General features: G+C 37.4%; 1 protein-coding gene across 1 annotated transcript in view; it reads right to left on the bottom strand.

Moving 5' to 3' along the window:
* LOC100692040 (protein kinase C epsilon type) overlaps window positions 1–12255 on the bottom strand; it is a 95488-nt gene that overhangs the window by 15139 nt on the left and 68094 nt on the right. Inside the window, exon 11 of the mRNA XM_005473716.3 lies at window positions 8851–9005. Within this exon, the coding sequence (XP_005473773.1) occupies window positions 8851–9005 (155 nt within the window). The remainder of the gene's footprint in view (window positions 1–8850; window positions 9006–12255) is intronic.

Here is a 12255-nt window from a genome sequence, read left to right as displayed (position 1 = left end):
CAAGTGTTGCCTTTTTTATCCTTCTTCGTTTTTATGTAATAGCTTGTTGCTCTTTCTTCATATTTAGTTTTCCATTATGTTTAACAGTTCTGCTCTTTGTCTCTTTGTCCTTGTTCTGACGGTATTTCTACATATTCTTAATCTGATGTTCAACCAACCATAACGTACTATTTCAGGCATTCATTCTGTAGCTGCTACAATTTAACAGCTATATGTTTCATAAGTTACTAGTTTAGTTTGTTTACCCATTATAGTTAGCTTTATTTTTTTAATACCATTAGTAATAAAAACTTTAACTGATATCTTTTTAACAATACCAAGTCACTGGCTTAGTTTTAGCAAAACACTTTCATTAACATTCATATTAATTAATATTGATATTTTAATATTTTAGCTCACTGAGAAAAACATATATCAAGTGATGTATCTATTATATGTAACTACCAATGTAACTTTCCAAAGCATGACGTACTGATTCTTACTTTTAAAAGCTATTTAGAAACTTTCACTTCTAGACCATTATTGTGTGCTTTAATTTAAACCATTGTAAGCATTATTTCTTTACAATGTTTGCAACCTATGGTTGCTTCACACACACATGAGCACGCGCGCACACACACACACAGAGACACACACACGAACACACACGAGCACGCGCGCGCACACACACACAGACACACACACACATACAGACACACACACACACACACACACACAGAGCAAAAGGTCAAAGGCTTCAGTGAATAGGTGACATAATCCATGACATAATCCATTACTGGTTAAACTTGTTCAAATACACACAGTTATTCTCCGTGTACCCCTGGTTGGGAAACACAGCTGTAACTGGCTTAACTTTAGCACCCGGCAGGTACCGTAACATTTTTTGTTGTATTTCAACGTAAAAAAAGAGTGCATAAAAGATGGATGTAACTTCCAGGTTTTAAAAAGGGATGTTAGTGTTCAAGTGCCTTACATTAGCTTTTTTTTTTTTTTATGCCTATAAAAAGACCAGTCCTGAGTCAAACAAACACTTTCCTGATGAGTTTAAGAGTTCAATCCATGGGTTACAATCAATTTTTTTAAGTCTTGTTCATATCATGTCTTAGAGATGATTATTTGTGTTATGCTTATTGGCTAACGACTTGCCAAATCAGTGTGTAGTTTTACAGGACTCCAGAAACCAGGTGACATCACAACATTTACTATCATCTCACTCAAAGTGCTTTTTAAAACTTACCTCAGTCACTCATTCATACAAGCACTGTTTTCTATGCTTTTTCTATGTAAATGTGTTCTATCTAGCATTCACACACTATCATACTCAGATGGATGCTTAGGAGAGAAACTATTTTTTGTGTTGATTCATTTTCACATTTGTTTTCTGCTTTTTCTTATTATTCTGGAATTACAAAAAAAATGGGCCACTCCATTTATTTCTTGTTCTTTTTTATTCTATTCTTTCATTTGAAATGAATGTTTTTCCTTCAAAGCACATCTGATTTATTAAATATTTACATTTTCAACTAAAATCTTCTATATTTAGGTTTATTAATGCTTTACTGACAATACAATGCTGTAAATATAAACTAAATAACATGTCAGGCACTAAGATTTGTTATATTAACTTCAAGTAAAAAAAAGGTTTTTTTTCAGTAGATGCACTAAAAGGGACAAAAAGTTTTTCGGTTCTATTGCTCCTTTGACTCAGCTGATGGTAGTCATATTTCATCCTGTCTGTCTGAAGAGCAAAACAATGAAAACATACCTGGCAATATTGTGATCAGCTAAAACAAAATGAGACTTTATTAAACCCTCTGGCAGAAATGAGCTGTTGGAGCAACAAAACAACAGGATTCATACAAAGTAAGAATGTTTAAAGCAGTTTCCTGCAACCATTATTTTTCTGCACATATTCATCTGATAGTTAGGACTTTTTGAGTAATTTTTAGAGGGGTGTTGAAGAAGAACCCCTGCCCCTCCAAAAAACAACATGCTGGTAGGTTTCTGGAAATGAAACCAAAAGACTGAAAGGGCAGATAACAAGAATTTAAGGTGGGTGATTACAGGCAGAATGTGCATTGTGCAAGTTGAGTTTACCATCATCTCTGGCGTGAACTGACCTTTAATTTCTGGGCAAAGGAGCAAATTCCCAGCCTCGTTGTGCTCACACTGTGTTTTTTTGTGTTTGTGCATGAGGATTTCATCCCATCATTTTGTATTCATGGCTTTGAAGGGCAGACACATGGACGATAAAAAGTCACGACAGTAAACGTGCGCATACACACAACCAGCAGCCCTGGGATAAGCTGCAACCAAAACAACCACATCTCATGTTAATGCAGTATTTGTTATTGTAATAAATGATATATAATTTTAACAGAGGCATTTTTTTATTTTAGGGACATGTTTTGGAACAACTCAGAGACATTTCCAAAACAGTGGTGGTTCTTTTTGCTCTTAATAATAGCCCCAATGTTTAATGCCAAGACTGGAACCAGTTAATTAGACTATTAAAGGCTTAAAGTTTTTGGAGGTTCTCACATCATAACCAGCCAGGGTACCTGCTTATTTGTGAACAACTGCTGTATTTATCAGGAATTATTAACAAGTTTGGGTTCAAAGATAAGTTTTTTTTTTTAGAGTAAACTGAAAGTGCATCACCAGGCTGCTATTTTAGTTTAGACTGGCATTAACTCGTGTTTATCCCTTTCATAGGCTTAGAAGTTACTGTAACTTTGTAGAGCTGCACCAATTACTGGATAGTCACTGGTTTCATTGACTGTTAATTTACATAAAACTGTTTTGTCTGCTCTGACAGGGTGCTTACAGGTTTAAATACTTTCACGTGAGAAAGAAGGTTTTCACAGGACTCTATGCAGTTCTTTGAAAAATCGTCGTGGAGGACTTTTGGCCCACTCTTCTTTGCAATGTTGCTTCATTTGCAGGCATTGATTTATATACAGCTCTCTTAAGGTCCACCCACAATATTTCAGTCGGGTTGAGGTCTGTCCACAGGGACAACTTATTCGGCCATTCTGTTATAAATTTGCTGCTGTGCTTGGGACCATTGTTGTGTTGCATGAGCCAATTTAGGCCAAGCATTTAGCTAGATGATCTCACATTTGACTCTATAACACTCTGGATTTTGGAGTGCATGGTCAACTTAATTGCAAGGTCCCCAGGTCCTGTGGCTAGAAAGCGAACCCAAATCATCGCCGGAGGTGTCGACACGAGGTGTTTATCCTGCTATGCTGCGTTGAGTTTTCGCCTGAAGTAGTGCTACGCTTTATGGCCAAACATCTCCACTTGATGAGAGATATTTGGCACCCCTTTCAAACAAGCTATAGTTGTTCAGTCTTTTTCTAATTGTGTGGTCACCTTTAGTATTCAGTATGCTAACTGAGGCCTTCAGAGTCTCATATGTGGCTTTTAGGTTCAGACTGAGCATTAAATGGTCTGATCTTCTGGTGAATTTGCTTGTACAGCAACCCCTGTAAAGACTGTGGCCTCCCACAGCAGTGTACTGTTATCTACCCTCTTCTATGGAAGCAGTAAGGCTTTACTCAGTTTTTCACAGACCTACATTGAAAACTTTATTTTTTACACAACTTCCTTAAGCTGTAGGTATTGGTTAAAAACAACAAGGTAAAATGCAATTATTTGGTCAATTTTACAAATGACCCTGATTCCTAAATGGCACCCCATTGTCCTAAAGTTGATAAGCAAGCAACTACCAAGACTGAATGTATAGTTTTACTCGCAAATCTCAAATCTCTCCTTTTCCTGTCAACTAACAAGCATTTTGTTTTTTGTTAGTTAGCAAACAGGTTTTTTTACATTTTGTCCAATCTTCTCGCCCATTCCAAAAGTAGCACACTCTTAACAATGCCGTTGCACTATGTGATCTAAATGTGTCGAGTGGTCAAAAATAGTAGCATTCAGTTCTGAAATGTTTGTGCTGGCAGAATCTATCCAAACTCCGAAATGACAGTTTGATACTGTTCAATGTCTTTTATCAGTAAATGTGTGTTTAAGATTTTTAAGAACCCGCAGCCAGCCTGTACAAACATGTTAATCTTTTTGTAAGGATCAATGTCTGATTCAAAAGAGTGCAAAATATATAACAAGTAAAAGTAGCCAGTGTACTTATCTTTTCTTGAGACTTTTCTTGAGAAAAGACAAAACAATGAAACAGTTTTCATTGTTCTGCTCAGTTTGTAGAGTTCATCAGATAGCAAAACAGGGTGAATCTGAAACTGAATAGAAACTTCTACTATCCCAGTACTCTTTGGCCGACCTTGGCAGGGTGGAATAATCAGGGCTATGTAGTTTTTTTCAGATAGGTCAAAGCTATTGTGTTATTCTTTCTCTGTCATTGACAGGAACAACCTAAGACCTTGACAGTCTCCACACTGTCAAGGTTTTGACAGTCTGCCCGATTTCACAAAGCCTTCTAGGGTTCAATATTGACCACTTTTGCATACTTCTTAAATTCAGCTCCTGAGGAAAAACCTTCCACTACACTGTGACCAGTCAGAATTTAACATTTTTAAATATGATTTGTTTTTCTCTTGCTACACTGATCTTTTCTGCTGTGGAACAATCAGCTTTTAAGATAACAGTGAGAAAAAAAACTTGTTTGGCTTATAGATGAAATATGAATATCAGAGATGTGCCTCAATCATTAAATTAACGTCTCAACTCTGAGAATTTTATCTCCTTATTTCTTGTATTTCCTTCTGTTGACAATAAACTAGGCTGAGATGTTTGAAGCAAACATGTCAGAATCCTGTCATCACCAAGTTAGAGACATTTTATTTCTGATTATAAAAGTATTTATGAACTCTTCATGAAACGTACATGCAAATGTGTTTAGAAAGTGGGAGTATTGAAAGTTGCAGGACATTTTTATTAAAGATCAAGTATATGGACATGATATTTTCATATATGGTCTTAGACAAGGACGACACATGGAAATGTTCAAACTAGAGATGGACCGATCTGATATTACCTATCGGTATCAGTCCGATACTGACCTAAATTACTGGATCGGATATCGGAGAGAAATAAAAAATGTAATCCGATCCATTAAATATTAAAAAAAAAAACACCTCACAAAACTTGCGACATGGCGTAACTCGGCTCATAACCGTAGCACATCGGAGCAGTATGCCTCACGTGATTGAGTGGCTGTGTGTATTTGTAGCCTCGCTACCAAACCAGCATTTCATCTCCGAGGAAGTTATCCCAGAGAGAAGTAAAGCAAGTGTGTAAGTTCATCTCTGAATGTTTGTAAAGCGTTCCTGCGTTAAGCTTAACAACCGATATATGGAGCAACTGCCTCTCTCTCCCTCACCTTCCTGCGGCTACTTCAATCGTGAAACTGCTTAATGATCAGCTGATCGGCTTTTCTGTCGCGAGTCCGTCTCTCTTCTTTGTTTTTGGCCCACTTTGCACCAGAAAGAGGAAACCAGCGGCGGAACAACAGCAGCACGTTTAAGCTTGATAAGCTGTTGTTAGAATTTATTTAATATTACTTTCTACACCAGGATCCTTTTCTGCGTAGCTGACCTGGTAACTGTGCAGGGGCGGATCTAGCAAAGTTTAGCCAGGGGGGCCGATAGGGCATTAACAGGGAAAAGGAGGGCACAAAGACATACTTTTCTTTCTTATTCTCATTTAAAATGTCTAGCTTTTAATAAATAATTATCTGAATCTTACACCCAAAGTTTTAATCTGATGTAAAATGTATAGAAGTTCATTACTGTATATAGTAACTGTTAAGTCTAATATACCCTAGTAAGCTATAGTACTTTTTTCTTTGAGAAGGTACCATCTGTGCAGTCTGCAATTCTGTAGAAGAAAGATGTTGAATCTATTTAATTATTCTTGAAAAATAATTTATTTCTGTGCATTTTTTTTCACCCTGCATCATCGATTAAGCATCATGAGGTGGAGGGTGGGGGGTGGTTCCCTATTTTTTTTTTTGCTGGGAGTTTGCAACCCTATTAGTTAGGTTGCTTAATATTTCTGCTAAGTACTCTTTAAAATACCAGAATAGGAAGGATGGAGTAGGTTTAAGTTTATTAGATTGATCAGTGTTGCTGAACTATGAAATATTTTGGGTGCAGTATATTTTTTACATACAGGTATAACAGAATAGCTTTAGTGTTATTGTTTATTTAAACTTGAGTATGAACTTATACAACATGCAGCAAGATATTAAAAAACACACTATATCGGATTCATATTGGTATCGGCAGATATCCATATTTATGATATCGGTATCGGACATAAAAAAGTGGTATCGTGCCATCTCTAGTTTAAACCAGGGATGGGCACACTGAGGCTGCTGTGCCTCAGGAGGTAAAATTATGGGTCGTGTAAGACTGGAAGGTCAATAGTGAATGAGGCTTGTAGTATACATATATATATATATATTCTTTCGGATTCTTACAGTGAGTGTATTTTTTAACAGTTTAACAGTTTTAACAGTTTTTTTCTTTAAAAGCATTCAAAGAGACCCGGTTGTTAGTCTAGATTCAGGCTAGACAGACTGCTGTGAGGACTGACATGAGGTTTCAACTAAGGATAATGTTTTATATCAACAAGCCTGTAGGTATAGATGTGTGCTTGTTTATGTGTTTTAAATATTTTGCTGTTGGGAGGATCATACAGGTGTCAGAGAATTGGAAACTTAATGCCATAAACAAAAATTCTCTCTGCTAACATGCCACAGATGGTACGACATAAACACATGCAAACTCATGCACAGGCTGCATGATGAGAGACTCTAAACAGCAAATTAAAGTTCACATTCATCTGGGAAAACAGCAGAGAGAACAACATGCTTTTCTTCCATCAGTGATATTTTTGGATCAAACAACCAAAATCTTCTCCGAGGCTCCATCCAATCACAATGATGTTATGATTCAAGTTGTGTGGATTTTTTGGGACCAATTGTGTGTTTCCTATTGGTTGACAATGATATTATGACTGAATGGATCCATGCAGACAGAAAATACCTGGAGCAAAAGGACAGTGAGGTAATCTCAACACATGTATGAACGCAGAGCACTTCCAGGGTCATGACCAAACACAAGAACACTCTGTGAGTACACGACAACAAGCAACACTGTGTTAAATTGAGCTGTTCCTCTCTCAGTCGGTGTTCTGAGGGATCCAAACCAACAGCAGCTGTGCAACCTGACATCAGTGCCACTCAACATGCCTGGATGAAGTTTAACTACACTCACATATTTGGCTTAATTGTTCTACACCTACTGTAAATCTGCTGATCAAGCTTGAGGATGTTTTTTTTCTTAAAGGGTGTCCATCCTCCACAGAACCAACTAGGAATGGTACAGCAACCAGATACATTGACTTACCATCACCGCGTAAAGTATTCGTTAGCAACATGGCAAATGACTGAAGCATCTATCGGTAGGAAAACTTCTGACTGACACATGACTGAGAAATAAATCCATTAGAGAGTTATCTACCCAAATGAATGTCCACTAGTTACCAACTGTCAGCTACAAAGCAAAGTCCACTGAGTGAATCACTTTCTATCTTAATAGGGCTTTGTGTAGGAAAATTAAGATTTTCTGTGGTTGTTTAGAAAGCTAACAATGTGCAGCCCAAGACTGATGATGCTTGAACTAAACTTGAGTTTAGCTTGAACAGAAAGAAGTTAGAAAAAAATAATCAAAGCCTTGTCAAACATAGCTGGTGAATAGAACTGAGACTACCAAAAATCAGTTATTTAAATCTTTCCCTGCCCTGGAGTTTCCATATTTTTTTTAGGTTTTTGCAATGCAAACATATTGATATTTAACAAATAGTTACCAAGATTTTGAGTTTGATGAGAATCACGGCTTTGCTATTATTCTCAAACAGACCAAAGTGTTTTTTTCAATCCACCCAGTATTTACTGAGAAAATACTTTCAGAACAGACAATATATTAGATGTTGTTTTTAAAGTGTTTAGAAAATGTTCAGGACAAACTGTTTAAAGTTTGCAGTTGTTGATTCTCCATTCATTCTCTGACTTTAAGCATTACAAACTGCTGCAACGCAGCGCTCATGTACCAACTTCGGACGAATGCTAGTGCCTTAGCCACGGGCAATGACAAAATAATCCACCTTGTATGTTTTCAGTAGCAAGGTAAACCAGATTAGGCATGGTGACAGCATGCAAACTGCACAGAAGAGATGTTATGCAGCATTTTTGTCCAATTAAATGGTTACTTAGCACCGTATTGCAAAATTTGAAAGGACTGGTTCTTGCCCCAAAGGCATTATCAATAAATAGATAATAGTAAAGTACAAGTACATACTTAAAGGTTCTTAAATATATTTTTGAACCTACCACTCCACCTTTTATGGTACATGCATTCAGAAACTTTCAAACCAGCAGGATGATGTGCAGCCACTGAGCAGTTTAAAAACAAAGTTCACAAATTATGTGCTCAGTGATTCTGTGAATCACACACCCCTGAATGACTGTCCAAACAATGGAAACATGTTATGTGCTGTTAGAACATGAGCGCTCTGACACCTACTCAGACCAATGTACATTTCAGCAAAGGAAGGCTTTGCAGCAGTTTTCTTCATTCTTTGATTTTTGTCAGAAATTCTCTTATGTCTCCTGTTAATCGAACAAGCAGCATGTTCACACTTCACAGTCAAACAATTAAAGAAAGGCAAGTTAAAAGGCTTTGACTGAAATATGCAGAAGTCCTGAAAGAGGACTGGTGTGATAAACACTGCTACACCCGCTAAAATGTGGTAATACACCATGAAAAGGTGCATGATTGCCTGTTGACCATTTAAACACATCACGGTTACCTGTAAATGACTCCGTGTTGGTGCAGGAACATCAGGGCAGATGTGACCTCGGCGGCATAAAAACGAGATCGTGCCTCATCGAACTTCCTCGATCGCTGGATCTGAAACATCAGGTCTCCTCCATTGACATATTCCATCACGAAGAACAAGCGGTCCTGCGGGAAGACAATGAAGAAGAACTTTATTCAGTCTGAAGTAACTGTGTAAATATTGCAATTCGAAAATGGCAAAAATATCAACATAATTCACTGATAAATGTGCTTTTACATTTATCCATTAACAATAAATAATTTAAACTCATAAATCATATACAGTCATTAAAACAAAATATTGTTAAAACAAAATTGTTAAAAATTGTTAAAACAAAATTCTGTCTAATGAATACCGTTACACCGGTGGATGTTCATACTAAATATGGCCAACGTTTCAAATAATGAGATCGGTGGATGTACGAAGAACCCCTGAAAGCCAAGAGCTCCCTTTTCAAACAGTTTTTCTGCTCTTGATTCTACATGACATCCTGGAGTCTCTCATATGATCATCACAGGTACACAGCTCTGGCTATGAGCACAGCAGCCCCGCCCACCAGCTGTTCAAACATTCTGTTTATCACAATTTTTTCATATCACATCTGCCTAAATCAAGACATTAGGCGAAAACAATAAATGGAACACAAACTGTTTATTAATCAGAGAGAAAATCTTAGTTGTAAATTTAACCCATTTTTAAAAACACAAGACACTTTGGATTTTGTCTCAAACTTCCCTGGGTAGAGAAAGAAAAACAATACAGATTGCTATGTGACAACCACTAATTGTCTCTACTTCCATAGGACCCCTTCCTGTGATACACACACATACAGAGGCGAAAAACAACACACACACTGCTGTAGACCACGCCCTCTAAGCTCTATTCTCTTGGTAATGAAAATGGGCTCCGTGGGGAAACAAACGGCCTCCTTCCTGAATTCCAGCTCGCTTTCTTCATATAGGAAATAAGAGAGAGAGAGAGAGTATGTGCAGTGAGGGTGCTGTGATATAAACAGCTGGGTATATAAGAAACAAGGAGGAGCCCGTCAGAGCCATTGTGTGAGGCCTCAGGGTTCACATCGTTAGCTGTTAAGGTGACACAGAGCTACAGATCTGAAGCTTCTGTGTTTCCACCACATTAAAGGAGACCCCCGGCTGTGAAGCGTATATAGGATTTGTAAAGAGCGACAAAGACTGAATCTGAGACACAGGAAGTATGTAAACAGAATATGTTGCGGTGGAAAGGTAAAAAAAAAACAACCTGAAACCGATTTATGCCGTAAACTCTCTAGAACAAAGACAAATGCATTTCTATGTGTGCGTTTCATTACATCGAGAGCAAACAAACTTCTGTTTCTTGCATGTACCTAAAACTGTGGAACTAGCTGCACAAACAACAACAGTTTCCTTTCCGACGCAATTAGCTGTGAATGGGTGTAGGCATGCCCTTTATTTTTAATTTGCATGACAATGATTGTGCATGTTCTACCCTTTGTTATTCAAGAAAGACAATAGCAAAGAAGAAGTAGAAATTTTGTGGTTGTCTCGCATCCACTGAATTCTCCTTATTAGCATTGGAACAGTGATTAAGCACGAACATTGAACATCTTTGGCTTTATACAGCATCTGCTCCATTAACTCATCAGTTGCACGTCAAACCTGTCGCCAGCTGGATATTTGGGGCATGTTCACCTAAAAAACTGTCTGTATGTTTGGCCATAATGAGTGTTCATAACTGGCCACAGGACACATCAATTCTTAGATACATCTTGAGAGCTTTGGACTGCATTTTAAGAGACGGAGTGTTGAGTTGCTGATCCTGAACTAGTGAAAAATTTTGAAGGTAGTTGTCACTCTAAAAGAAAGACACATCTTGATTTGTTGATTCGAACATTTCAAAAAGCTGGAACATTTTTATAATACCTTAAAAAAGCAGTTGGTCTTGGTTTATAGTCCCGGAGCTAATGTGACACAATCAACCTGTCAGGTGCAGCTCAGTCTTTGCAGGTTTGTAGGCGACTGTAAATGTCTAATGGACTAAAGTAAACAAATACAGAAGGACACTAGACATTTATGAGAGCATCATTAAGCCAGAGACTTGAAAAAGTTTAGGCATAAAAAAGACTCTTGTTTCTTAAATCTAAAATTAGAGACTAAACAAGTTTTCAGTTTTTTGACCACTTTGTCCCAGTTTTCCCAACCCACTTACAGATGAGGACATAATTATTAGCCTCCATATATGATTTTTTTTTAAGTATTTCCCAAGTGATGTTAAATAGAGCAGAGAATTTTAACACAGCTTTTTCAAACATGTTGGTTTTATTTTGGATGCTTACATTTGCACAGAAACAAATTGGATGTGAGAAAAATCAAAAACTACCAGCGTCAAAATGATTAGGCCCTGTGATACTAATAGACAGTTATGTTGTAGTACAATCATTTGTTGTAGTGTTCAACAAGTCTCACATTCATCTCTCCCGAGTACTTCCAGCCCATTTTTCTTTGGCGAATCTTTCAAACTTCTCAAGATTTGCTGGTCTTCTGGCATGGACCGTGATCTTCAGTTCACCTCAAAAATTTCACTGGGATTCAAGTCGGGGCTTCATGGAGGCCAGTCAGTAACCTTCATATTGGTCTTTTGGAGGTAGATCTTCACCATAATCTTTCTCCAGGTTGTGCTTCACCTTCAGTCTGGCTTGAGGGTGTTTCTTCTGCAGAAGTGGAGTTTTTCTTAGTAGGCAGCCTTGCGGTCCCTTCCTGTCCATGGGTCTAGTGATCTTTGAGACTATAATTCCCAACTTGTTCTGGGGTCTTTAGACACCTTCTCACTACTTTTCTTTCCAAAGTCTTTGAAATCTTTCACTTCTTACCTCTGCCAGGCTTGTTCTGTACTGTTTGGCTCTCTTTGAATTTCTCAATGATTCTTCCCACTTGAGTTTTAGACACTTGGAAACACTGTGGTAACTTTTTTCAATTCAAAATGTTGAAAATTTATAAAACAGTGCAGTTTTTTTTGTCTTCTGATAGCAATATTAACCAGATATGGCAATTCCATTTTAACCATGGCAGCTCAAACAAAACAACAGTCTGTCACCAATTTTATGCTTCCTTTCTACCGATATACATTAATCTTCCTCTGGTTCCCCTTTTTTAACAAAAATAAATAAAAATAATTTATAATTCAAGTGGCAAGCTTCCCAAGGGTGAGGGTCATTGTTAGATGGGGAAACTACCTGTTTCTCAAATTTTAATATTGATCACAACTTTTGACTTCCCACAGTTAAATTGGAAAAAAAATCAGTATCCAATGATGAACCTGCTTGTGCCAATCCAAGTGCCATACACCACCATTTCTTCCTGTTAAAAGGGAGTTTTT

Source organism: Oreochromis niloticus, linkage group LG13, assembly GCF_001858045.2.
Source record: "Oreochromis niloticus isolate F11D_XX linkage group LG13, O_niloticus_UMD_NMBU, whole genome shotgun sequence".
Lineage (NCBI taxonomy): Eukaryota > Metazoa > Chordata > Actinopteri > Cichliformes > Cichlidae > Oreochromis > Oreochromis niloticus.
This window is presented reverse-complemented; position numbering and strand designations above follow the sequence as displayed.